The sequence below is a fragment of the Podarcis pityusensis genome, assembly GCF_964106645.2.
Source record: "Podarcis pityusensis genome assembly, chromosome: 1".
Lineage (NCBI taxonomy): Eukaryota > Metazoa > Chordata > Lepidosauria > Squamata > Lacertidae > Podarcis > Podarcis pityusensis.
This window is the reverse complement of record NC_138028.1, coordinates 31805461-31833052: the sequence shown is the minus strand read 5'-3', so window position 1 is coordinate 31833052 and position 27592 is coordinate 31805461. Positions and strand designations below refer to the sequence as shown.

General features: G+C 45.2%; 1 protein-coding gene and 1 long non-coding RNA gene across 3 annotated transcripts in view; one reads left to right on the top strand and one right to left on the bottom strand.

Moving 5' to 3' along the window:
- LOC308462543 overlaps window positions 1-27592 on the top strand; it is a 301862-nt gene that overhangs the window by 34895 nt on the left and 239375 nt on the right. The gene's annotated exons all lie outside the window — the stretch shown is intronic.
- The window catches only part of SYNDIG1L (synapse differentiation inducing 1 like), a 99471-nt gene continuing 90669 nt past the window's right edge, over window positions 18791-27592 (bottom strand). For both annotated transcript variants that reach the window (XM_080979510.1, XM_080979509.1), the window contains exon 4: window positions 18791-23542. In XM_080979510.1, the coding sequence (XP_080835636.1) occupies window positions 23384-23542 (159 nt within the window). In that variant the 3' untranslated portion in view covers window positions 18791-23383. The remainder of the gene's footprint in view (window positions 23543-27592) is intronic.

Here is a 27592-nt window from a genome sequence, read left to right as displayed (position 1 = left end):
TATTGAGGTAGTTTGTGGCTGAGTGGAGTCTAATTGGGGGGGGAAAACACAACATACAATTTATCCCCATCACACTGAACTCTCATTGAGCTGACGGTGGAAGAGATGAATTTTAAACAGCCCCAGCTGCTCCTCACATTGCTGTCAGACTTGGCCCAATAAATCTCTCCCTTCATAGGGATGGAATAAGATTTAGTTCGAGTGTCACCTGCGAAATCCCTCACAGGATGGTACTTAAAAACACAAGCCCCAGCAAAGGAGGAAATGAAAACAGTAAAAAGAGATTAAAATGCAGGAGTTTGGGGAGGGGGGAAGAGAGGTGTAGAGCGAAGAGGGAAGAGTTTTTTTTAAAAAAAAAACAATACAAACCACCCACACCCAGGAGCTTGCCTGCTTGATTCTGATTTAGCAGCCCAGAAGCTTACCTAATTCACATTCATCCCCATTTGTCATGCTACTTAAAACAGGCAGGCTAGGTGTGGAAGAGAGAGAGATAAGAGCCTCCTAATCCAATTCATAGCCCCTGCATTCCCTCAGGATATAAAGGGGCCCTTCCCCACCCAAACATAAACAAATGCAGCACTTTAAGGGTGAGATGCATATGGAATTTGCTTTGTTTTCAGTACTGTACAGCCGACTGCCCTTCAGATGGTGTTGGGCTCCAATGGTCAGGGATGATGGGAATTGCAGTCCAACATGAACTGTAGGGTGGGTTCTTCATCCCTGCTGTGCTAAAAACAAAACAAATCTGGACAGCCGCAGTCTCTCCATCCCTCCACTACAACTAGGCCCTAGGAGTCATCCAGGAACCCTGATTGGCAGCAGATTAAGGACAGACAAAAGGAACTGCTTCTGTACCCAAGGCGTCATTCTCTGCCTCTGGCCAGTTAAAAGACCTGCAATCCCCTGAGGCATAGCTGCTGCCCCTCTTTGGCCTGGGGAGGTGAAAAGAGCAGCAGGGAAAAGGAGTAAGGAGCACATAGTTAGACCACGAACCACCCAACTGCAAGCAGTCAGGAGAGTGAGACTGAATGAAAGGTGATGGGAACAAACAGCCCAAATGCCAAATTGAGAACTAGATTTTGGGCAGTGTTTGAACTGCAGAGATGTGGGCACAGAGGACACCTGGAACACATAACTTTTTGGTGATGGGCTCTTTATCTTTCTGGCTCTGCTGTTCACTCTCAAGACACAGGACATTGGATTTCTGGAGGCAAGATGGTGGCCATCGCTACACCTTATGGGAGCGAATGCCATCCACAGTTTAACTATGCACTGAGTGAAGAAGTACTTCCTTTTGTCTGAAAGAGGTCACACATTCAATAAAGGAGGAAGACAGAGGAATAGTGTGTTGAGATCCAAGGAAGGTTGTATGATAATGGGGTGAATGGGAAATGGTCCTTGAGAGAGTCTAAAACAGGCTGAAAGTGTCACATTATCCAAACTTCTTCCCATTAGGATTCTAGGTCACTGTTCTGTTATTTATGCAGGAGAGGTAAAAGCTCCAGGCTGTTTAGAAAGTTAATGGAGGGACGATGAATGCAGTCAGGAAGTCATTGTGTCTTTTAGAGAAGCTGCTATTCAGAGGGTTTTTGCATTAAGATTCTCTTGTTTTTCTCAGCTGCAGTTTTTCTTCTTTTTATTATATTTGACGTGCAGCAAATAAACAAAAATGAATTATGCTTCCAGCATCTTCCTGGCCTGATTCCTTTTGGCAGGAGCGTCCCATGGAGTACAGGGCAATGGGCATCCTTTTTACACACTGATCCCCTATTACAGTCCACAGTATGTGACAGATGTCTGCTTAGATTAGTGTTTAGGGCTCACTCAGCTCTCTTCCTTGGCCCAGGATCTGGCAGGGAGATCAGGGAAAAGACATGGGGAGATGGAGCTGAATATATTTTTTTCGCAGCTGTTTTCCCAGGGGTCTCTTTGCCAGCTCAGGTGAGGCCCTGAAAGTGTAAACATGAAGAACAGCCACAGTCTAGATCTCACTCAGTTTAAAACCATGTGGAATCACAGGGCTGGAAGTGATCTCAGTGGACATGTTGTTCAACCTTCCGTCTTCCTTAGCTGTGACTAAGTGCTACTGAAAGCAATTAAATAGAATTTAATAGCCCTTAATAAGTGTATTTACACAGAGGTCCTATGGATTTTAAAAGGAATTACCTTAAAGTTTGCATAGCATTCTTTTAAAGCCATCCAAGTTGGTGGCCATCACAGCTTCCTGTGGCAGTGAGTTCCATAGTTTAACAATGTGCTGCCATGTGTTTCAGCCATGTGCCTAAGTATGCCTCGGACTTGAGCCTAATTCTGCATCTTGGAACTAACAGCACAACCATGTTTGTGACTCCTCAGAAGTCAGTCCCACTGAGTTTAATGGTGTGTATAGAACAGAAACCATAAGCATCACTTTTGTTGCATTGTAAAGGTAAAGGGACCCCTGACCGTTAAGTCCAGTCGTGGATGACTCGGGGGTTATGGTGCTCATCTCACTTTACTGGCTGAGGGAACTGGCGTTTGTCCGCAGACAGCTTCCGGGTCATGTGGCAAGCATGACTAAGTTGCTTCTGGCGAACCAGAGCAGTGCACGGAAACGGTGTTTACCTTCCCACCGGAATGGTACCTATTTATCTACTTGAACTTTGACATGCTTTCGAACTGCTAGGTTGGCAGGAGCTGGGACCGAGCAACGGGAGCTCACCCCGTCGCAGGGATTCGAACCGCCGACCCTCTGATCGGCAAGCTCAAGAGGCTCAGTGGTTTAGACCACAGCGCAACTGTCCCAATTAAGACTGCAGTGAAACTTCTGAACAACTATGTTTAGGCCCAAACAGCACGACTAACAAAAGAACTTTTAAAATACTGTAACATAAAATATAGTATTCGTAACACCCAGGAGGATCAGTCAGTAAATGAGAGGCTCCACCTCTCACCTCAGACAAGGACTAAAAATGCTCTTATAAGATACAAGCCTCAGTTATTCATATCACATGGAAGTTCCAGGAAAAAACCTCTTGAATGTTGCAGGGGTGTGAGTGGGTGTTCTGGAATTGGTATTGTTTTCGCATGCATGGTAAAGTGCAATACAGATTTCATGCCCTACTGCATGAAATACAACCAAATCAAGCCCCCGCCTCCATGTGATGTCCACCAATTTGGATGGTTTTAAAAGGATATTAGACAAATTAATAGAGGATAAGGCAATCAATGGATTCTAATCATGATAGCTGTGTATCACCTCCAAGATCAGAGGTAGTAGACCTCTGAAGGCCAGTTGTTGGGAAGCACGATTGGGGAGAGTGCTCAGAACCTGCATGTGGTTTACCCCATAGACATCTGTTTGGTCACTGTGAGAAGAAGAAGAAGAAGAAGAGTTTGGATTTGATATCCCGCCTTTCACTCCCCTTCAGGAGTCTCAAAGCGGCTAACATTCTCTTTTCCCTTCCTCCCCCACAACAAACACTCTGTGAGGTGAGTGGGGCTGAGAGACTTCAGAGAAGTGTGACTGGCCCAAGGTCACCCAGCAGCTGCATGTGGAGGAGCGGAGACGCGAACCCGGTTCCCCAGATTGCAAGACTACCGCTCTTAACCACTACACCACACTGGCTCTGACACTGAGAACAGGAGGAGTCAGATATCTAAAGGGCTGTCAATGGAAGACAGCTTGTTTTCTCCTCCAGAGGGTAGGACTCGAACCAGTGACTTCAAGTTACAAGAAAGGAGATTCCGACTAAACATGGGGGGGGGGGGACTTTCTGACATTAAAAGCTGTTTGATGGTGGAACAATCTCCTTCGGGAAGTTGTGGACTCTCCTTCCAAGGAGGTTTTTAAGCAGAGGTTGGATGGCCGTCTGCCATGGATACTTAAACTGAGATTCCTGCATTGTAGGGGGTTGGACTAGATGACCCTTGGGATCCCTTCCAAATCTACAGGGCTCTTCTTATGAGGACACAGATGCTTAGATTCAAAGAAGAAGTTGGCCTCTCATTACGGCCAATATTAACTGCTGGTCACAGATCACATCTATGGCTGACATAACCCCTGAGATGACAACCTCTCCAGTGGAAATAGATTCATCTGTGCAATTAATTGGCTCTTGGTGAGCTTGTAAGAAGGAAGCTGAAATTACTGTCATCTCCTCGCCTTCCTTATGAAGTGCTTCACTCCCTAATCACACAGGTTTTTAGAAGAGATGGGGAGAGTATGAGAGGCCCTTGGCACTAAGTGCAGGCTTTTAGCTCTTGAACTTCATCTTTCTTAGTCTCCAGTGTAGAGTGTAGTGTGTAATCTGGGAGGTTGTTTGCTAGAACCTTGTGACTCATGATAAGAGGAGTCTATAATACGGAACTAATAAAGGCCAGAATGACATAAACATATAACTCAAGTTCTTTGAGCGGAAAATATAACACAAATGAGATGCACATTAATTTCCTTATGTGGTGTACTTCTTTAATGTTGGTTGCATAACTGGTTTTGTTTCCATCACAGACTGGCTAAACACTATGATTAAATACAGTGGAACCTTGGTTCTCAAACTTAATCCATTCTGGGAGTCCGTTCAACTCCTGAAACTGTTCAAAAACCAAGGCGCATCTTTTGATTGGTTGCAAGAGCTTCCTGCACTCATGAGGAAGCCGCGTCGGACGTTTGGCTTCCAAAAAAACGTTCAAAAACCGGAACACTTACTTCCAGGTTTTTGTGTTCGAGAGCCAATTTGTTGGTCAACTAAGCTGTTTGAGAACCAAGGTTCCACTGTAGTTGCATTTCTATATCTCACTTTTCCTCTAAGCAGCTTCATCTTTCCACATACCCCCCCGCCCTTTTATCTTCACAGTAACCCCATGAGATAAGATTACATGGAGGGATAATGAGTGGTCCAAAGTTGCCCAGGCTGGATGAATGGGTTTCATGAATATTTGTGGGGGTGGGTGGATAGGTATGTTGGGGCAGATGTTTAGGGAATAGGAGCTATGGAGAGGAACTAGCTGCCGTACGAAGAGCCTACTGGATCCAGCCAATTGTTCATCTCGTGCAGCCTTCTATTCTCATAGAATAGAATCACAGAATCATAGAGTTGGAAGAGACCACAAGGGCCATCGAGTCCAACCCCCTGCCAAGCAGGAAACACCATCAGAGCACTCCTGACATATGGTTGTCAAGCCTCTGCTTAAAGACCTCCAAAGAAGGAGACTCCACCACACTCCTTGGCAGCAAATTCCACTGTCGAACAGCTCTTACTGTCAGGAAGTTCTTCCTAATGTTTAGGTGGAATCTTCTTTCTTGTAGTTTGGATCCATTGCTCCGTGTCCGCTTCTCTGGAGCAGCAGAAAACAACCTTTCTCCCTCCTCTATGTGACATCCTTTTGGTATATTTGAACATGGCTATCATATCACTCCTTAACCTCCTCTTCTCCAGGCTAAACATGCCCAGCTCCCTTAGCCGTTCCTCATAAGGCATCGTTTCCAGGCCTTTGACCATTTTGGTTGCCCTCCTCTGGACACGTTCCAGTTTGTCAGTGTCCTTCTTGAACTGTGGTGCCCAGAACTGGACACAGTACTCCGGGTGAGGTCTGACCAGAGCAGAATACAGTGGCACTATTACTTCCCTTGATCTAGATGCTATACTCCTATTGATGCAGCCCAGAACTGCATTGGCTTTTTTAGCTGCCGCGTCACACTGTTGACTCATGTCAAGTTTGTGGTCAACCAAGACTCCTAGATCCTTTTCACATGTACTGCTCTCAAGCCAGGTGTCACCCATCTTGTATTTGTGCCTCTCATTTTTTTTGCCCAAGTGCAATACTTTACATTTCTCCCTGTTAAAATTCATCTTGTTTGTTTTTGCCCAGTTCTCTAATCTGTCAAGGTCGTTTTGAAGTGTGATCCTGTCCTCTGGGGTGTTAGCCACCCCTCCCAATTTGGTGTCATCTGCAAATTTGATCAGGATGCCCTTGAGTCCATCATCCAAGTCGTTGATAAAGATGTTGCTAAGACCGGGCCCAAGACAGAACCCTGTGGCACCCCACTAGTCACTCTTCTCCAGGATGAAGAGGAACCATTGATGAGCACCGTTTGGGTTCGGTCAGTCAGCCAGTTACAAATCCACTGAGTGGTAGCATAGTCAAGACCACATTTTACCAGCTTCTTTACAAGAATATCATGAGGCACCTTGTCAAATGCCTTGCTGAAATCAAGGTAGGCTACATCCACTGCGTTCCCTTAATCTACCAGGCTTGTAATTCTGTCAAAAAACGAGATCAGGTTAGTCTGACATGACTTATTTTTCAGAAATCCATGCTGACTATTGGTGATCACAACATTCCTTTCTAGGTGCTCACAGACTGTTTGCTTAATGATCTGCTCCAGAATCTTCCCTGGTATTGATGTCAGACTGACTGGGCGGTAATTACCGTATTTTTCGCTCTATAAGACGCACCAGACCACAAGACGCACCTAGTTTTTGGAGGAGGAAAACAAGAAAAAAAAATTCTGAATCTCAGAAGCCAGAACAGCAAGAGGGATCGCTGCGCAGTGAAAGCAGCAATCCCTCTTGCTGTTCTGGCTTCTGGGATAGCTGCGCAGCCTGCATTCGCTCCATAAGACGCACACACATTTCCCCTTACTTTTTAGGAGGGAAAAAGTGAGTCTTATAGAGCAAAAAATACGGTATTTGGGTCCTCTCTTTTCCCCTTTTTGAAAATAGGGACAACATTTGCCCTCCTCCAGTCTGCCGGGACTTCGCCTGTTCTCACAGTGGCCACCCAGAGGTCTGTGGGAATGGGAATCTGCCCCAACAGGACCTGAGCACAGGGACACTCCCCCTTCCTGTGGTTTCCAGGAGCTGGTTTTCAGAAGTATCTACTACTGCTTTGAGTCGTACTTGATGCACAGGCTGGATTCACATTTAACAAACAGAAAAATAGTAATATGCAGAATGACCACATGCCCCCCCCCCAATTTTTTGGTAGCTATGGAGGCTGAACGTCCACTCCTTTTCGTCTACAGAAGTACAGGGGTTTTGATCGGAATTTCATGGAAACTGAGGAGTCTTCATTTGGAGCCCCATATACAGTGGTGCCCCGCAAGACGAACGCCTCGCAAGACGAAAAACCCGCTAGACGAAAGGGTTTTCCGTTTTGGAGGCGCTTCGCAAAACGAATTTCCCTATGGGCTTGCTTCGCAAGACGACAGCCCATAGGGAAATCTCCGGGACAGCGGGGAAGCGCAGCGCGTCTTCCCCACTGTCCTCGGACCTCCTCCCCCGCCCGGCATCGGAACGAAGCTCCGATGCCGGGCGGGGGGGGGGACGCCTCCTCCCCCCGCCCGGCATCGGAACGAAGCTCCGATGCCGGGCGGGGGGGGGGGAACGCCTCCTCCCCCCGCCCGGCATCGGAACGAAGCTCCGATGCCGGGCGGGGGGGGGGGAAATGCCTCCTCCCGCCGCCCGGCATCGGAACGAAGCTCCGATGCCGGGCGGGGGGGGGGAAATGCCTCCTCCCGCCGCCCGGCATCGGAACGAAGCTCCGATGCCGGGCGGGGGGGGAACGCCTCCTCCTCCCCCCCGCCCGGCATCGGAACGAAGCTCCGATGCCGGGCGGGGGGGGAACGCCTCCTCCCCCCCCCGCCCGGCATCGGAACGAAGCTCCGATGCCGGGCGGGGGGGGGGGGGAATGCCTCCTCCCGCCGCCTGGCATTGGAACGAAGCTCCGATGCCGGGCGGGGGGGGGAACGCCTCCTCCCGCCGCCCGGCATCGGAACGAAGCTCCGATGCCGGGCGGGGGGGGGAAATGCCTCCTCCCGCCGCCTGGCATCGGAACGAAGCTCCGATGCCGGGCGGGGGGCGGGGACACCTTCTCCCGCCGCCCGGCATCGGATGGCTTTCCTGAAGACTTGGGGTGGGAGGAGGGTTTTCCTTCCCACCGCCAACATTCAGAATGCTGTTCTGAATGTTGGCGGTGGGGAGGAAAAACCCTCCTCCCACGCAAGCCCCGGGAACAGAGGGAAAGCGCTGCGCGCCTTCCCCTCTGTTCCCGTACCTGTCCTGAAGGCTTGCGGTGGGGAGAAAAGCCCTTCTCCGCCGCCAGCCTGGCAAGCGGTTTCCCTAGGAACGCATTAATTGATTTTCAATGCATTCCTATGGGAAACCGTGCTTCGCAAGACGAAAAACTCGCAAGAAGAAAAAACTTGCGGAACCAATTAATTTCGTCTTGCGAGGCACCACTGTAAATGGCAGAGCTTCAATCTGCTTACAGCCAGCCAGTCACTGGCACTCGACAGCTGCTCCTGCTCCTGGAAGTTTTTACACAGAAAGGTCATGGCCTCGGTCCTTTGGGAAAAAGGCAATAACGACTTTCCTGGTTTTACAGCAGTGGAGGCTTGAATGGCGGCTGGTAATTGGCTTCTCTGTGTGTAAATCCTCTGCCTCTGGTCTCCAGAGAGATGGCAGTGCCACAGACTGAGCCTCTGCTGTTCCTCTTGACTGCAGGCTGTGGTGGAAAGAGAAGCAGCAAGGAGGCAGGGTGGGAAGTAGAAAGGAAGAGGGCAGGTGGCTGTGCTTCGAAAGACTCTGTTTTGCTACAGCAGTGGAGAATCCATCCCTATGATAATGAGGCACTTCTACTCTGGGCATCTGTGAAAGGAAAATATTGATTGAAAAAGCATTCCCCCCACCTCTTGCCCACACTTCTTCCTCTGTAGTTCTTCTCTCTCGAGCGGGTTTTGGAATTAAGATAGAATGTTGTTTGAGGTTCTGTGGTGATGGACGGGATGGAGGAGCGCAGTGCAAGACCCTCTCGGCATTGTCTGATGTCCAAACTCCATTATACCTGCAGAACAAGAATAAGAGGCATCCTCAAAGGCTTTGCTGAGATGCCTCTGATTCATTTTGGCAGGGTTTATCTGGCCAGTGTGTTTCACATCTCACGAGAACCTCTGTTTTACCTTCCCCACCTCTTCACCTCGTTAAAAATGCAAGAAAGCATTTGGACACACAAGACAAGCGAAGCAATAAACGGATTGCTCCCCCCCCCCGCCACAGGTTTCATTCATTAGTGGAATGAGTATGACAAGTCAAGGATATTTCCACACAACTGCAGTTAAGAAGAAAATCAGCTATTCTGCTGATTGATCATGCAGAGGAGCACAGTGAAATATGCTTGATTTAACTAGACTGGGAAATGTATTCATTCATCTTATCTGCTGGCTGAAGAGTGAGCGCTGCAAATCAAATGATGCTGACAATTAATTATCTGGTGTAGTAAGCTGAAAATATTAATTGATTAATCAGCATGATTAGCTAATTAATGGTAATACTACAGATTAAAATAAAGCTCTAGTGATCAGAGCTGTCTGTGTTCTCCAATTCTCTCAGTGGGTTCCTAAGTACTCAAAGAAAGACTGAATTGTGGGGTATATATATGAAGGATCAACTGCTGGTTCATTGTTGTGATTGTTCCTCATAGTTTCTCAGGTTAAGGAATGTATGTGCTTGTGGAATGATGATTCTCTATGCTTTCTAAACGCCATCTTGGTATTTCCATATTCCAACAGAGTTTTTCAGGTCACGAAAGAAAAGCAATGGGTAATATTTAAGTTCTAGTCAGAGTAGACTCATAAAAATCAATGCACTAAAGTCCATGGCTCTACTCTGAATATGACTAACATTGGGTATCACCTAATATGCTTTGAGCATTATCAGTGCATTAGCCACAACTGCAGGCTTGTGGTGTGACAAGAATACCTGAAGGAGCATCTCCACCCCCATCGTTCAGCCCAGACACTGAGGTCCAGCTCCAAGGGCCTTCTGGAGGTTCCTTTACAGCGAGAAGTGAGGTTACAGGAACCAGGCAAAGGGCCTTCTCGGTAGTGGCGCCTGCCCTGTGGAACGCCCTCCCATCAGATGTCAAGGAAATAAACAACTGCAGTGGACGCTCAGGTTGTGAACGTGATCCGTGCGGGAGGCACGTTCGCAAACCCACAGTGCCCCGTCTGCGCACATGTGGGTTGTGATTCGGTGCTTCTGTGCATTGGCAAAGTGCGATTTAGCACTTCCGTGCATGTGCGATTGCCAAAACCCAGAAGTAACCCGTTCCGGTACTTCCAGGTTTCGGTGTGTCCGTAACCCCCCCCCCCCCGAAAAAAGCAACCTGAAGCGTCTGTAATCTGAGGTATGACTGTATCTGACTTTTAGAAGACATCTGAAAGCAACCCTGTAAGTTGCTTCAGGTTGAGCGTTTTTGGGTTGCGCTCTGCGGCGACCCAGAAGTAACAGAACGCATTACTTCTGGGTTTCGCCTCTCGCACATGCGCAAACGCTCAAAATGATGTCATGCGCATGCACAGAAGCGGCGAATTGCGACCCACGCATGCGCAGATGCAGGTTGCGTTCCCTTCAGGACGCGAACGGGGCTCCGGAATGGATCCCGTTCGCATCCAGAGGTACCACTGTAATGCTTGAGAGCAGAGAAACCTTGCTACAAGGTGTCATAGGCTCACAGGATGCTGAGGAATGGTTGACATCCTGTTCCTTACTTCTGTTTTTCCTCCTTCCAGTCTGTTCCCTCTTCTCCCTCTGACCACTCGTCATCATCCCACCACCACTCCCCTGGCTCTGAGGCTTCTTCTTCTGGCAGAGGAGAAATAAAAGAAATAAAAATTCAGAGCTTTTGCTAGTGAGAGGCGAAGCGATATAGCTGGGGTTAAAAAATAAAACAAGATCTGTGTCTGAGTTGAAAAGCCTGCAGCTCCCTCGTATTTTAATCTGAGTGATATACACAAAGAACATGGAATGCCAGAAAGCTTACACACATGATTGATGTCCCTTTTCTGGGGAGAAAGTAGTTTAGATTCCAGAGCTGTCATTCACCGGAGAAGAACTGGTGAAATGCTGCAATGGACAGCACGTGCCAACTGCCTTCACCTAATGTTCTTTGGTGAGTGAGGCTAAAACCAAAGCAGATCAAGGGAAGAAGAATGATTCAAGCAACTGGCCCCGGCGCCCTGGCTTCTAAAAAGACCGGGATCTGTAAGCAGCTTCCCTTCCTGTCTGTATGAAGTCATCTGGGGCAGCCTGCCAAGGTGAAGACTAGCATGAAGAAAGGGAGGCAGGAAGCCCTGGGTGTCAGCATGGCTCAGCTGTGTCGGTATCTTAGATCTGTGTCAGACAAAGCAGCATGTTTCCCTTTGATAACTTTCTGTTTTCATCGGCTCCTAATAGGCAGCAGCACACAAAGCAAACTCGGGACAGATAAAAGAGATCTCTCATCGACAAGTCCCCATCTCAGGAGGGAGGCACTCTCTTAGATTAAAAAACGGGTAATTTAGAGTACAACTTGAAATTACAGAAACAAGATAAAGGGATAGATAGGAGGAGGGATGCCGGCTGAGCTTTTCAGTAGAAGAAGGGAGAGGAAAAGACAAACAAATGAAAAACAGAAGGAAGCTTTCTGCACAGCTACCTCAAAAGAGCTGGAATAATGAGTTGGTTGCAGGTCAGTGGGAGAAGGAGCTGATGGCACTACAAAACGCCTTGAAGACTTTCAGGCTTAAACACAGACAATATTTCATCTAGGAAATCTGCTTTATTTAATTTACAAAACTCTTAATATTTTGAAAATCTCTAAGTGATGCACTGGCTAAAAAGCAATGCATCATTAAAATGTTAAAAAAAAAACAGAACCTCAAACTAGTAAAACAGCAATATAAAAATAGATTAAAGTGAATAAAACAGAACTTCAGAAGATTCAAAGACAGAAAACAGGGTCCAGTCTTATGGATCAAGGAAAGCCGGGGGAGGGGGGGGGCTGGGCGGGATGGGAGGGGCTGGCTGCCACAGAAAATGCCTTTTAGGTCACTGCCATATGGTATTCTGTAAAGCTATGGTTTTCCCAGTAGTGATGTATGGAAGTGAGAGCTGGACCATAAAGAAGGCTGATCGCCGAAGAATTGATGCTTTTGAATTACTGTATGGTGCTGGAGGAGACTCTTGAGAGTCCCATGGACTGCAAGAAGATCAAGCCTATCCATTCTGAAGGAAATCAGCCCTGAGTGCTCACTGGAAGGACAGATCCTGAAGCTGAGGCTCCAATACCTTGGCCACCTCATGAGAAGAGAAGACTCCCTGGAAAAGACCCTGATGTTGGGAAAGATGGCGGGCACAAGGAGAAGGGGACAACAGAGGACGAGATGGTTGGACGGTGTTCTCGAAGCTACCAGCATGAGTTTGACCAAACTGCAGGAGGCAGTGGAAGACAGAAGTGCCTGGCATGCTCTGGTCCAGGGGGTCACAAAGAGTCGGACACAGCTAAACGACTAAACAACAACAACAATAACAACAGGGTGTAGAGTCACAAGCAGTATTTTCCCATATGATCTAAGTGATCTTACAGGTCTATGCAGGGGAAGGTCTTTCAGGTAACCTATTCCTGAGCTGTTCAGTAGTTTATATATTAACAACAAGATGTCGAACGTGACCCAGCAGCTGATCGGCAGCTATTGCTCAACTCTTCCTATGAATTGTGGTTTCAAAAGCTGTTCCAGAAGAATAAAGGTCTTGACCTGTTTTTTGCCTTGACCTGTCGATGCCATTCTCATCTCTCATTTTGTGAGTGTAACAGCAGCAGTATTGTTGGAGAGGAAAACAAACAACTGTTATTTTTACCTCACTTATTATTTCAGTATCCTCAAGTGTCTCCGATATCCTAGCTGAGTTCAGAGGTCAGATATTTCAGCTTTATTGCTAGGACAAAACCCACCATAATGCTCAATATAAATCAGTATCTGCCACTGCCTGTTGATTCTCTTATTTCCTTCTACAAAGAAGGACTCTGAGACCACTAACCAGTTATTGTGGATATCTATGCTATGTTTACTGGGAACTTTTGCACAATTGGTGTAGTGCTATTTACACATGCATTGTTGCTGTTCTTATAACATGTTCTGAGGCCTTAGTTCAGCCCAAGCACTGCTGACATCCATATTGTTGGTAAGTGTGCACAATGCTGTGCTTGTGTTGAGTCAGTCATGTGATTATGTGCAACATATGGTAACGTATGGCAGTGTTGTCTACTCCATACTCTGTGGGCTAGAGAGTTTATTTTGCCCTCGCCATTTTTGTGAGTATTGCAGTTTGTGAGCAGGGTAACACTGGTGTTCAAGGATCCTTTGAGAAACCATAACAAGAACAACATCAAATAATAATATTACTTATATCCCAAGTAATAATAATATTACTTATACTTCCAACATAATAAAAACCCAACAAAATATCAAACATTAAAAACTTCCTGATCCAGGGCTGCTTTCAGATGTCTTTGGAAAGTAGTGTAGTTGTTTATCTCCTCGACATCTGATGGGAGGGTGTTCCACAGGGCAGGCACCACTGCTGAGAAGGCCCTTTGCCTGGTTCCCTGTAACTTCACTTCTTGCAGTGAAGAAACTGCCAGAAGGCCCTTGGAGTTGGACCTCAGTGTCCGGGCTGAATGATGGAAGTGAAGATGCTCCTTCAGGTATACAGAGCCACTACCATTATGAGAGAGGCTATTAATAACTATGGACGGTACACAACAATTCTTATTTCAACTTTCTGAATCTGAACACTGAAGAGGCTAATGAGGACATATCTCCTCTTCCTTTCCTTGAGATTCATATAAAATGTAATGTGCAGTTATGGAGAGGGGTTGACTGGCTGGGTCTTGGAGCATGGTTAATGCTTCACTATGTGAGGGAGTGGTCTTTCTTCTTCTTCTTCTTCTTCTTCTTCTTCTTCTTCTTCTTCTTCTTCTTCTTCTTCTTTATTAAATTTATCCTTTATCTACAGATCTCAGGGTGCCATTCACAACATAAAAATACAATATAAAGCACAAAATACATGTGAAAAACAAGAACGAAAAAACAAACCAAAATGCCCCCTCCCCCCTAAAGACACCAGAACTGGACCCATTGTTTTGGACAGACTACCAACTAGTCCCAGATATCCGCTTTCTAGAGAAGGTGGTGGAGAGGCTTGAGGTGGGGGCAACTGCAAGCACTCTTGGGTGATACAGATTAACTAGACCCATTCTAATCTGGGTTTAGGTCTGGCCATGGGACTGAGTCAGCCTTGGTCACCTATACTTAGAACAAAACAAGGGAAGTGTGACCTTGCTCCTTCTCAGTCTCTCTGTGGCTTTCGATACCATGGAACATGGTATCTTCCTGGACTGACTGCACTATATAATATATTAATAAAGGAAGAAGCCAAGCATTTACCTTACATGATTACTGCAGTTTCAGGATATCTGCATAGCTACAGAAGGCAAACAGTATCAAAACTGCCTTCTGGTAGGATGGCAATATCAGATTGCCTCAGCACTGAAGATGCGAAAAGCAAAAACCTGAGAGGACATTTACTCTCCACAGGTCCTGCCATCTGACAGCATTATAGGCCATTTCAGGTTTACCTTTAAGGAAAACCTTTATTAAGTGGCATGTCCTTTTCATCAGATAGAAGTGAATTTATAAAATAATGAACGCTGAAACACAGGTCTTTGATCTGCAGAAGATTTAGCACAGCGATAGTCAGGAAGGAAAATATTTAGATACATGTCATTAGCATAAAGAAAACTAATAGGCTTCTGCTTTGAAGTGGCAGCAATTAGGAGCTGATATAACCTTGAGTCCCTTTGTCAAGGAAGTAAATTCAGTTAATACAGGTAGGACTAAATATTAAGGTACCACAAATCTGGATTAACTACTACTGTATATTACTGTTCTTATATGACACCCATTTAATCATTTATATGACACTAACTATACGTCAGTGTCAGGATATATCACCCCATTTTAAAAAGCTGGAGTAGGTTTAAAAAAACCCTGGACAACATATATGAAAATATATTCTAATACAGATATAATTCTGAAAGACACTTCTCAGCAAAAATACAAAATTGTAATTGAATTGGCTCAAATGGGGTTAAGATGGTTTCCTGTGAAAGATAGATAACGAAAACTTAAATCTGCAACTTCGCCAGTTCTAAAGCAGCCAGGGACCTTTTTGTGTGGCCTGTATTTTTAGCCCAGCTTCTGATACCATGGGGAATTTTATATGTGCTGAAACAAGCAATGATAGATACAACACTGGTAAAGTGGAAACTTACCCAAATCTGAGATGCTGAGATCTTATTTCTGCCTTTTCTTGTGATGAGCATTCCTCTTCCTGTGGAAGCTCCCCATATAATTTAGAACCTTGATTTTGCAGGGTTCTAAAGCAGATGGGAAATCTTGATGCAAAAGTAGTAGGATGAACCTGTCCAGCTGGATGATGTCTTCAGGATGGGGCAACTTTACCGTGGTACCTTGGGTTAAGTACTTAATTCGTTCTGGAGGTCTGTTCTTAACCTGAAACTGTTCTTAACCTGAAGCACCACTTTAGCTAATGGGGCCTCCTGCTGCCGCCACGCCACCAGAGCACGATTTCTGTTCTCATCCTGAGGCAAAGTTCTTAACCCGAGGTACTATTTCTGGGTTAGCGGAGTCTGTAACCTGAAGCGTATGTAACCCGAGGTACCACTGTATTTGTAAGATAATTGAAACAAAAGTAGTTGGAAAGTGGTCCAAGGCTGTTCCTCAGAAAGAGTTGACAGAATTGTGATTCTTCCAGTTAGTTTTTCATGATTTTAATTGCTGTACAGTTCTAATTGTATTGTTTTACTGTGTATTTTGATTATGCATGTTTCTATTTTAATGTGTGCATAAATCAGTTTTTATTTTTGGAACCCTCTTATAACCCTATTTTGGTAATAGGTGGTATGTGAAATTTAACATAAACAATAACAATAAAGGTAAGGTAAAGGTAAAGGTAAAGGTAAAGGTAAAGGTAAAGGTAAAGGTAAAGGTAAAGAACCACTGGATGGTTAAATCCTGTCAAAGGCGACTATGGGGTTGCAGCGCTCATCTCGCTTTCAGGCCAAGGGAGCCAGCGTTTGTCCACAGACAGCTTTCCGGGTCATGTGGCCAGCATGACTAAACCGCTTCTGGTGCAATGGGACACCGTGATGAGTACCAGAGCGTACGGAAATGCCGTTCACCTTCCCACCTCAGCTGTACCTATTTATCTACTAGCACTGGTATGCTTTCAAACTGCTAGGTTGGCAGGAACTGGGACAGAGCAATGGAGCTCACCCTGTTGTGGAGATTTGAACCAACAACCTTCCAATTGACGTGGTTTAGACCACAGCGCCACCCGCATCCCTGATAATCAATAACAGTAACTTGAAAGGCACATATGTGAGTCACAAAAATAGACACTTTTGAGTAGAAATATGAGGTTGGTGGGGTTTTTTTTGTGTTTTTTTGCAGGATGAAGATGCTGGATTTGTTAGGGAAGATGTCCCAAATGTTGAAGGTATTTGGGAAAATTTGTTTGTATGGATTCCCCCCTTCCCCTCCCCTGTTTTTCAGCCAAAAGTAAGTATCTACTTAGGAGCTTTATGCCTCCGTTCAAATCTAATCTCAGCATTGATCTCACGTACATGCCCTTGTGAGGAGCCACTCTCTTTCAGCCCACAGCCAGCCATTTGGGAACAATAATACTGACCTGCCTCGCAGAGAGATGCTGCGAATGGCCAAGTGGTGTGCAAATATTTATGATTCTCTTGTGCGTCTTGTTACCCAGCCTCAAAGAGTACAGCTTGTGGGAGATGGCGGGTGTCTGGGCTGCAGGTTAAGAAACAAGAGTCCTTGGGGCTGGATTTCCATTTTCAAAGAGTTTTTCAAAGTCTGAGCAAACTCATGAAGCTGCCACTTACCCAGACACTTGTTTTTCTCTCCTTTGCTTCTTTTCTCTTTGCTCCAGGGGATGCAGCAGACGCTCAGAGTCTATAATAAGTTATTCTAAGGCAGCCACCATGCTGATTCTATGGATTTCAATTTCCACAGTTCTCCCCTCCAGACGGTTTCTAGCTGGTACACTCATTTTTGCAATGTTTCCCATGGGAATGCTCTCACATAGCTCTGCCCTTCTGGGATGAACAGAAATTCACATTATTAGTGGGAAACCGTTTTTTAAATTTTGTCAGCCTCTTTTAGAGCAAGCTTCTTGCCTTGCAGCAAAATTAAACTATGCAAGCAGGGGGAAATGTCATCTTATAGTTTTTACTAGACGTCTACAGTGCGTAACTTACTGTTACTTTGAGTCATTAAGGAACAAATGCTGAATCCACAAGCTTCTTGGGTTTGTTTTCTTTTGGGGGTGGGGTGGGGGCTGTCCTTCTTATGACACACTTTTATTTTCAGTCTGCCTTCTCCCACAAGGACTCAGAAACGGTTATTGTACGAAACTCTAGAAGGTGTCCAGAGAAGGGCAATGGCGAGGGGCTTGGTGACCAAGTTCTATGAGGAAAGGTAGAATTCGCTGGGTATGGCTGCACTTGAGAAGAGACAATTTAGAGGTGATATGATAGCCATCTCCAAATATTTGAACGGCTTCCACATAGATGATGGAGCATACTTGTTTGTGGTTGCTTGAGAGCAGTGTTCTTCAACTTTGGGTCCCTGGATGTTGTCAGGACTCCAAGGCCCTTCATCCTCATCTAGCTTAAGGTAAAGGTAAAGGATGATGGAAGCAAAGGCACAGGTAAAGAATTACAGATAAGATCAACCTTTGCCAACCAGGCATCCTCTGGTGGTTTTGGACTACAACTCCCATCATGCCCTGCCTGGTTAGCACAGTTGCACCATGCAGGTCTACATCATTGCAGAAGCAGTCCCCCATCGGTTTTAGTTTGATGATTGAGGGAGAATGTGTTCTCCTGACGTATTGGCAAAGAAGAATATACTGATATGTGAAGTAGTCAAGGGAAATGTCCAAGGCCATTTAATGTGTGGCAATCCCCTAAACAGACATTGTACACAAAGATCCCCATCTATAAGTAGCAGAAGTGGGTTCTGTATTGTTCCTGTTTCCCTTCCAATGGACCGAGGACTTTGTAAACATCATCACCTGTGTCAGCTCCAAGCTGTGGCTTGCATTAGCAAAGTAAACGCTAGACTACATGAAAAGCGTCAAGCTCTTGCAATCTGGCTCTGCTCAGGGGACAAATTGAAGGAGAGGATTTAGGGTCACAGTGACAGGGTCCAACATCTCATATATTAACTGATAACTTGTACGCACATCTAGACTCTGCATGTATAACCAGAATTCCTGCAGAAAGGTGGGTGTGCAATCACATACTAACCAACAGTCCTACTTGGAGTGTGACACTCCAGATTTACAGAAGCAGCCCGGCTTCTGTTTGACATCCCGGATGTTCTGCTTCAGCCATCTTGCCTCTTCTGTGGTAGCCTGGTGTCCGCCGCCACAGCCTCTGCAGCCTCCATACAACCAAAAGTGGGTGCAGCACATTTCCAGAGAGGCAGCACCGCTTCTGGTGGGCATGGTGAGGCCGCAGGGGTAGCAAGAAGGCTGAGGCCTAGCTGCCACCGTGGCAGTGGAGGAGAGAAAGACAGAGAATATAAGGCGGTCCAGTTGTGGGCGACATGGTGCGGGGTGGGGTGCCCTGGATTTGGGTGAGAATATGTTGGGGGTATGCAATCATGCAGGGGGAGCCTTCGCTTTTACCCACTGTAGGCATGGAGGCTCTTCGGTGACTCTGTGGAGGTCAGGGGCAAGATCTGCTTCTGCAATCTCCCTTCACGCATTCTCCCTGGACTTCTGGTTTTGCTATTCCCAAGAGTCTTGCACCAGTTACCAAATGCATCCCATTCCCATGTTCTTTCCTGCATCAGAAGTTGATACTATCAATAAACACGTCCTTCATTTCCTTTTTATTATATTATTCCGTTATATAAAACATAATGGGCCCCTTCAGAGGTTTCTTCTTCTGAACAGGTGTCTTTTCGTGTGTGCTTCTCTCTCCATTATGGCTCAAGTACAGCAGAAATCTCAGACATTAACATGCTACTTTAGAATAAAATGTACACCTGAACTATACACAACATGCTGAGCCTCTGACAGAATAGCTACAGCGTGCACAGATAAATCCAAGACAGATCCAAGTCTGTACCTCTAGACACAGATATGGGACGCTGGGGTGGGAAGTACTGAGCACTCCGGTAGAAAGCTTGAGGAGGAGGAGGTGAAGGCAGAGACTTTAGGGACTCAGCTAGACTGCTAAAGAAAAAGCGATTTATATGCGTTGTATGCGCGATATAACATTGTGCCACCAGATGGCGGCAAGGAGTCCCATTTTTCTCTATCGGTTTTCCCGGTTTAAATTTACAACGCTTAAAACCGAAACGCTTCTTTGATGTGTCTAGATCCAGCCTAGCTTTTCAGGGAAAGGGTGGTTAAATTATTCATATTAGAAAGCACCTGGAAAATTGTTAAATACATACCACCAGTCAGTGTTTCTCTTGCTGCTTGATTCACGTAGTATTTTAATTCTGACACTAGGGAGTTAATGGACACTTGGCTCAGCAGGGATGGGGAATCTTGGGGCCATATGTGGTCCTCTGGGACCCTCTATCTGGCCTTTGGGAACAGGTTTGAGTCTTGTAAGACCTGCTCCATTCCTTGCAGGTTTTCTTCACCTGGCCTGGGAGGGCAGGGCCCTGACTGACTCCAGCTACAAAAACTGAGGTTTCTGAACACAAACTTGGGCTGGGGTTTTTTGTTTTTTTTGTTTGAGGGGTTTGTTGCTGTTGGTTTGGCGTATCTTTATTTCATATGCTGTTGTTGTGATTTATGTTCAGTTTGGTTTTGTATTTTTAATGTTTTATTTATTGTTTACGACTACTTTTGTAGTTACATTTTTTTTTTCATGTTGTAAGCCACCTTGAGCATGGTTTGAACTGTGGAAAAACTATGTAGGTGGCATGGGTGTAGCCAAGATTTATGTTGGGGGGCAGATTCTCAGTTTGTTATGCATATTGTATTGATTTACTTGATTTAGGGAGGCAGCTGCCACCCCTGGCTACGCTCATGTTAAGTAGGTAAACACCCTCCCGGCCACACCCCTTGCCAGCCCTACTAGAGTGGCTTTTTTTGCCTGGCTGAATTGCGTACTGGAACTCTGATAATGCCTCTTGTTTGCCTGGAGAATAGAGAGGGACGCCTGCAATGTCTGAAGAAACTAGCCTACTATACAAAAGGTAAAATTCACATCCATTGCTCTGCCCACTTTGCCTCTGGCCTTATCCATGACTGCCATGTAGCTCCCAGAGGTTTGCGCAGAAGAGATGTAGCCCTCAGGCTGGAAAAGGTTCTCCAGCTCTGTCTGGACTAGAGCCTGGAGATGACCAAGGGGTCATCTCCAACTCCCCAAGAGTTGGTCTACACTACTTTTTCCTTCCTTTCACCTCTGCTAAGTCTTCTGCTTTTCTTCCTCACATGTCAATAGCACAGCCCACTCTCAGTTCTTCCAGCTCAAAAGTCTCCTCTGCCCACTCTCCCTCCTTCTTGGAATTGCTAAATCTTATGGCAGCACTTGCAGCCCTGCCAGCATAAGGCTTCTTCATTAACTTCTGCTCACTTCCTTGTGATGCCTTGGAGACACACTGGAAGCGCAGACTAACCTTCCTCACATTTCATTCACAAGATAATCCACAGTTTTCTTAATGGCCATCCTATTAGCGAACAAAAACAGAGAAACAAATACCACATTAATTGAGAGCGGTATACAGGCGCTGTCAAGCACAGCCCTGGAAGGAGCTTCCTCTAGTGGGCATGAGGTTTTGTTGCTTGTCATTTTCTTTCAAAACTAAAAACCCTTCAGTACCTTTCCCCCCTGCACTTTGATCATTAACAAACAGTGTTTTCTCCCTCCGGCTATGAACAGAGTTAAATTAAATCCTTGCCTCAGGAAAGGCAGACTTCTTGGTTTTGCGTCATACAACAGGCATGGAAGTGAAATCAAAACACTTGTGCCTTGTTGAAGTGGTCATAACTGGGAGTTTGCTTTGTGCCAGTAAATTGTTCGTGTGCAGTAACACAGGCTGGGGAATGGCATTGCAGAGGTTTTACCACCTTAATTTTTCCTGAGTTACTTTACCCAGAAGCAGCAAGTGTCTGCATCTCTCGTTTCTCTCTGCAGCTTCTCTCTTATCAGTGTAAAATACAGTTTCGTTTCTTACTAAGTTTGGCTGAAGGATTTGGCTTTTTCGACCTAGGTATGTCTCGAAGTTTTTATGGCACCCGTCTCAAAGGGATGCTCAGGGCAGCTTCCAAGCACATTAAAACTGTCAATAATTGAAACATCAATAATAAAAAGGAGAAAACCTACAGTTACTTAAAAAGAAGAAGTCCCAATGCACATCCCTAGCTATCAAATGTTTGTGTGAATAGCGATGGCTTACACTATTTGCAAAAGGTGAAAGGTTCAGACATAGATGGGCTTTTACTAAGAGGAAATGTCACAACCAGAGAAGATGAACTTAGAGAGAGTCAGTCAGCCTGTTGCAGGTAAGAACGGCACATTCAGCCTAACATCCCCACGATATCATAAAGGCCTCGTAGGTTTAGATGGGAAGAGGCTTTATACCACCACCACAAATTGTGCCCAGAAATATATTGGCTGAAAGTGCAGATACTGGAGTACTGCTGGTCAGCTCTACTGCAGCTAAGCTTTGGAACATATTCATGACATTCCTCACATTCAGTTCACACTTAAGACCCAAGCACAGATTCAGAATCGAGACCTAAGCCTGGCATAGAGACAAGAAGATAGAACACTCGATGTAATTTTCAAACCAATGACCCCACTTAACAAATACATGCATACATTGAACCAGAACAGAGTGCCAAAGCACCCCACAGGAAAGAGATTACAAACATTTAACTATAAGCACCTTCTGTGTTCTTCCTGCCAGGTACAAACAGAACCCCTGCAAGGCAGTCCCATGGATTTGACTTGTTTTAGTTCAAATGACTTCAGTGTCTACACTGCCCTTATTTTAGTATGTATTTTGTGTTTTTTTATATTATAATTTAATGTTGTGAACTGCTCTGAGATCCATGGATGAAGGGCTGTATACAAATTTAAAATAAATACATAAATAGATGGATAAGGGCCAGCTTAGCCTAGCGGTTACTTCGAATCTCTCTTTGCAGAATCACCAATTGCTTAATAGCAGTTCGATACTCTGCATGCACTGTCTGGCTTTTAATAAATAAATAGGCGGATAACTTTGGGCACAGCACAACTAAATTGACTAAAATTCAAGCATTCCCACTTATGAGCCAACCCTATATGTACCTACTCAGTAGTAAGTCTCACTGAGTTCAGTAAGGCTTAATCCCAAGTAAGTGAATATAGGATTACAGCCTCAGATGTGTAAGTGTCTGCACAGAAACAGGCACAAGAAAACTCCCATTGCATGTAGAGAGAATAATGGTAGCTGTAGAACCATTTTTACACAGAACTACCTGATCACTACAACGTCTTATCCATTCAATTCCATTTGCCTCCACAGGCTAAGGTCTGGGACATTCTGGATGTGATCAAAAGTGATCAAACCACACCACGTTGGGGTGACTTTTCCATGTCAAAATGGTTATGTTAAGCTCTCCTGAGTGACAGTGTAATGCACATGTCAAAATATAATTAAAAACTGGAAGGCCCATGAGGACTTTCTCAAGCCCCTTTAATGAGCTTGGTTATAGTAACTGTAATAATTGTCTTATTTAAAGCAGGTGTGTTTCTTAGGTTGAAAGTGATGGCTGGGCGTGATTCTCCAAGGCCATCTTATTCTATTGTGGCAGCAGGGAAAGCCTCATACAGGAACTGTAGGCAGAGGGGCAAGTTATATGAACAAAGCCTCTGAAAGAGAACTTTTATGGCATGTAGCTGCTACCAGCAACCCAAGGGTGAATTATTAGCATTTGATGTTGCAAGTCTTGTCATCGGCATAATAATGCAAATATCTTGACAATGCTGTTTGCTGTCACCGTGTAGCCTTCAGTCCTATCTCCCAAAAGAAAGACTAAATGAACTGAATCTTCCCCAGCCTTCCTCTTCACTGTGCGCCCTGAGTAGGCAGGGGCTTAGATCCGACAGGTGACTTCACAAACACCAGGTCTAGCACACATGGACATTGGTTTGAAAACACCCTGCAGACAACATTTTAAAAACTGTCCTATTCACTTTTTTTGTTCCCGGCAGTCTCAAAATCCAGGATTTTCAGTCTGATCTCCCCTCCTGCTTTTAGCTTGTCAGTCCGTGATACAAAGTAGGTCACAGTATATGTTTTATCAGAAAAAGGAAGGAGACCACACAGACAGTCTGTATGAGCACAGATCTCTGTTTAGGGAGTGCTCCGTAGAAATCCTTGTAAGCATAGTGTCCTATGTTTCATAGGAAAGTGTGTAATCCGAGAGAATTATTCATCTGATGCAGAGATTCTTCACTATAAGTGGCCACCTTTAGACAGGTAAGCAATCAGTGCTACAATCACTCCAACATACACTCCTGTGCCAATGGTGATAGAGAGCGCAGCAAGGAATAGTGCTCGCCGGGACGCAGAACTTGCCAGGTGAAAGTCTCCCTTGGAGATAGCCTTACTCGTCTGGAAACAAACAATAAATACATTATTTGTATCAATGGACAATAGCCTCAAAGGCTAATAATATCAGCTGTTTTTCAATGAAAAGAGAATGCTTTTGTCTTCCTCAAAACTGTGTGTTAATGTATAATACTCCTACTAATACTAATACCAATTTGTTATTTATACCCTGCCCATCTGCTGGGTTTCCCCAGCCACTCTGGATGGCTTCCAACAGAATGTTAAAAATACATTAAAACATTAGTTGTTAAAAACTTCCCTAAACAGGGCTGCCTTCAGATGTCTTCTAAATGTCATATAGTTGTTTATTTATTTGACATCTGATGGGAGGGCGTTCCACAGGGCAGGCGCCACTACCAAAAAGGCCCTCAGCGCTGGACTTCAGTGTCTGGGCTGAACGATGGGGGTGGAGACGCTCCTTCAGGTATACAGGACTGAGGCCGTTTAGGGCTTTAAAGGTCAGCACCAACACTCTGAATTGTGCTCGGAAATGTGCTGGGAGCCAATGTAGGTCTTTCAAGACCGGTGTTATATGGTCTCGGTGGCCGCTCCCAGTCACCAGTCTAGCTGCCGCATTCTGGATTAATTGCAGTTTCCGAGTCACCTTCAAAGGTAGCCCCACGTAGAGCGCATTGCAGTAGTCCAAGCGGGAGATAACTAGAGCATGCACCACTCTGGCAAGACAGTTTGCAGGCAGGTAGGGTCTCAGCCTGCATACCAGACGGAGCTGGTAGACAGCTGCCCTGGACACAGAATTGACCTGCGCCTCCATGGACAGCTGTGAGTCCAAAATGACTCCCTGACTGCACACCTGGTCCTTCAGGGGTGCAGTTGCCCCATTCAGGACCAGAGAGTCCCCCACACCCACCTGTACTTCTGTCTTGTCAGGATTCAACCTCAGCCGACATCCAATCCTCCAAATGTAAAATACATATTATATTACAACAATTTGTTCAATGAGAGTCATGGCTGGTGGTTTTATTACATGTAAACCACCCAGGGAACATTCATTATTGGGTGGTCAATACTTGCATGCATACGTGTGAACTTTCAGAGGCATCTGGTTAGCCACCGCTGAGGAAAAAAAAGATGCATACTGTTCTATTTTAGTCTGATCCAATGTGTTTATGTTTGTCCATCCCTTCAGTGACTGTATTATGTTGCTTCTTCTGGATATTTCCTTGGAGATAAGCTGACCCAAATTCACTGAGCTAGTCAGTGAGAACAAAGAACACTTCGTTAGCTCATTGCTTGTTATAGGTTTTTCCTTTTCTTCACAATTTAGTATCTCTGAGGCCATGTCCACACAGGATTCTCCAGAACCAAATTTGTGTTAACCAAATCTATACTGTGCCTACAGGGGACAATGTCAATAGGGGGCTTCCCCATGCCAGCTCTACAGCTACCTTACCAGGAATCTTCTCTTGAGCTAAGATGCTGAACCGAGAGTGGAAGAGGGTGTTGTTGTTGTTTTTTAAAGTTTTGTAAATGTGCCTTTCAGCTTCTATTTTGCATAGCTCAGGTGTCAAGAGCCTTTGAGCCTCTGCTTCCCAGAGTTTTCATGGGGAGAGGGTTGCCTTCACTGTGTTCCTCCTCTTTGCCCTCCAGTCTCCTAGGCACCCCAAGCACCATTGAGAAATCTGCTTTAGCCTTCTCATGTTTGCCTTTAAAGATTCCAAGGTTTGAATACTTTCGGGCAATCCCCATATCTCTCTACATCCCCTTGTGCTTTCCAAGTTCGGAGGGGGCCACATGATACATCTCTGTCGCTATGGTGCTACTTGCCTTGCTGCTCCCACCTGTCAATCTTACTTTCTGTTGCTCCAGTTGCTATGGCAACAAGAGTAGCAGCTCTTTAGCTCTTGGTGCAGAACGCTGGGCAGGCTGCTGCATCATTTGCCATAGATTGCCTTCGTTGCTTTGGAGCTCCAGTCCACCACAGCCCTCAGCACCTTCCAGTATGTATGATGGTTTCCTCCTGGGGGAGGTTGTGCTCACGACCCCAACATCACAGTTCTATAGAATCATGCCCCTCCTTGACTCACAAGGGGCTAATTCACAAGCTCCTACAACCAGTTAGCGTTGTTCCTTCAAAGTGTGCCTTACTGTGGTCCTGTTTGCATTTAATCCTACCTGTTATCTTACTGCTTAATTTCCGAGCTGCATAAAAGCTTTCAAAAGGACCACATAATTCTCTAAAGCTTAATGCTTTTGTGCTGCTGGCAAGCAAGGATTCATCCCTCTTCAAAACATTTCTCCCCAACAATTCTAATACTTCTGCGTGCTCGCTTACTACGAAATTCCTTATTGTCTTGAGTTGAGAGCAATTATTTGTTATTCTTCTTCTTTTCCTATAATTAACAGTGTTACTATTAAGAATTCTTCCTCTCTTTGCTAGTGTTGTCGGGCTTTCTTAATTGGCTTTTGTTTTTGGGGTGGTTCCACCAAATTTTGGAATTCCTTCTCTAAACACATGATGAAACTGATATCTTCTTTGACCTCTCTGTTTTAGGTAACAGACAAAAATCCTTTTTCTCTCATGCCTTAAATGGCTTTTAAGATTTTTGGCACTTTTTTGCTTTTCATGATTTTGATGTTTTGATTCAGGGATAATAACCAATGTGGTGCCTGTGAAGGATGGCCAGACCCAACCACGTAGGGGAGCTCACTAGCAACAGGTGACCCATCCTACATATTTCTCTCCCGGCCACTTATTTGCCACCTGGCGTAAGGGGTGCAAAATACCTACTACCTTTTGGTGGCTGTCTTGGGAGTAAGGGGACTGCCAGCAGAAATCCGTCTCCTACCTGGCTATTTTAGCCCATCATCCCTCCTGCACTCCCAGGAACTTTAGATCAGTAGCATAGTCCAATCTCAGTAACATGGGGGGAAAGATAGGCATTGAGTGTTTCCAGAATACAGTGTAGCTCAGAAATCCAATTAAGCAGTTTATTATGGAGGAGTATTTAAAAAGGAGGGAAAGTGGGGAAACAGAGAGTATGCACAGTACTGGCCTAGATGATCCTATCCTAAGCAAGCGAACATAGCAAACCTTACTCTTATGGTTATCATTCAAGTTGGTAGCTTCAGGAGCTGGTTGTGGGATAAGGGACAAAGGAATGTTAGCAATATGCTACTTTCAAGGGCTCTTGACCCAGGTGAGTTGTGATTGACAGATGGCTCCCAGCAGCTAATCAGAGACTACAGTAGCCAAGAAGGTTAAAAGTTGGGAGATGGGGTTGCGATAGTGTCAGTTCCTGCCACAGTGGTCTTTCTATCTTACCAGACCACAATCTGTCCTCAGCTTGTGCACTGGACTGGGGATGTGAGGGAGGTCTAGAGAACTTGAGTATCATAAGGGAACAGGTTAGGGCAAGGCATAACTTTGCCACAGTGACCTCCAGAAGTTGTTGAGCTACTGCTGTCATCTTTCGCCATACTGGCTGGGGCTGATGTAAGCTGGAGCCCAGTAAGATCTAGAAGCCACTACAATAGGCACCCTATTTTAATTCATTTTACCCGCTAGCTTTTTAGCTGTGTTATTTTCTCCTGCTGTTTTTATTGTTTTTATTGATTTTTAAAAAAATAAATAAAAAAGTTTTAATTTTGTATTGTAAGCTGCCTTGAAGCTAGATGTGGTAAGATGATGGTAGAAATCCTATAAGTAAAATAAAAGTGAGCTGTAAATGAGTCTTTATTGAAACACACAAATAATATTTTATTCACATCTTGCTCATTCTGAATCTGACTTCTGTTGGGTGAGTTTGATTACAATGTAACGCAACAGAGGTCAGTAGAGAACCACTGGTATAATCATGTAATGGACAGTCTTCTAAAGTACTTCCTCTACAGTGGAGACAGGGATACCTGTAGCCAAACAGATACTTGTGGACTCCAACTCCAAGAACCTCAGCTAGCATAGCCAATGTTCAGGGATAATGGGAGTCTAGCAACATCTTACGAGAGCCACAGGTTTCTTAGCGCTCTCTACGGAGACGATTTACAGTACTAGGAAAATGTAGTTGATATAATCAATTTGGATCTCAGCCAAAA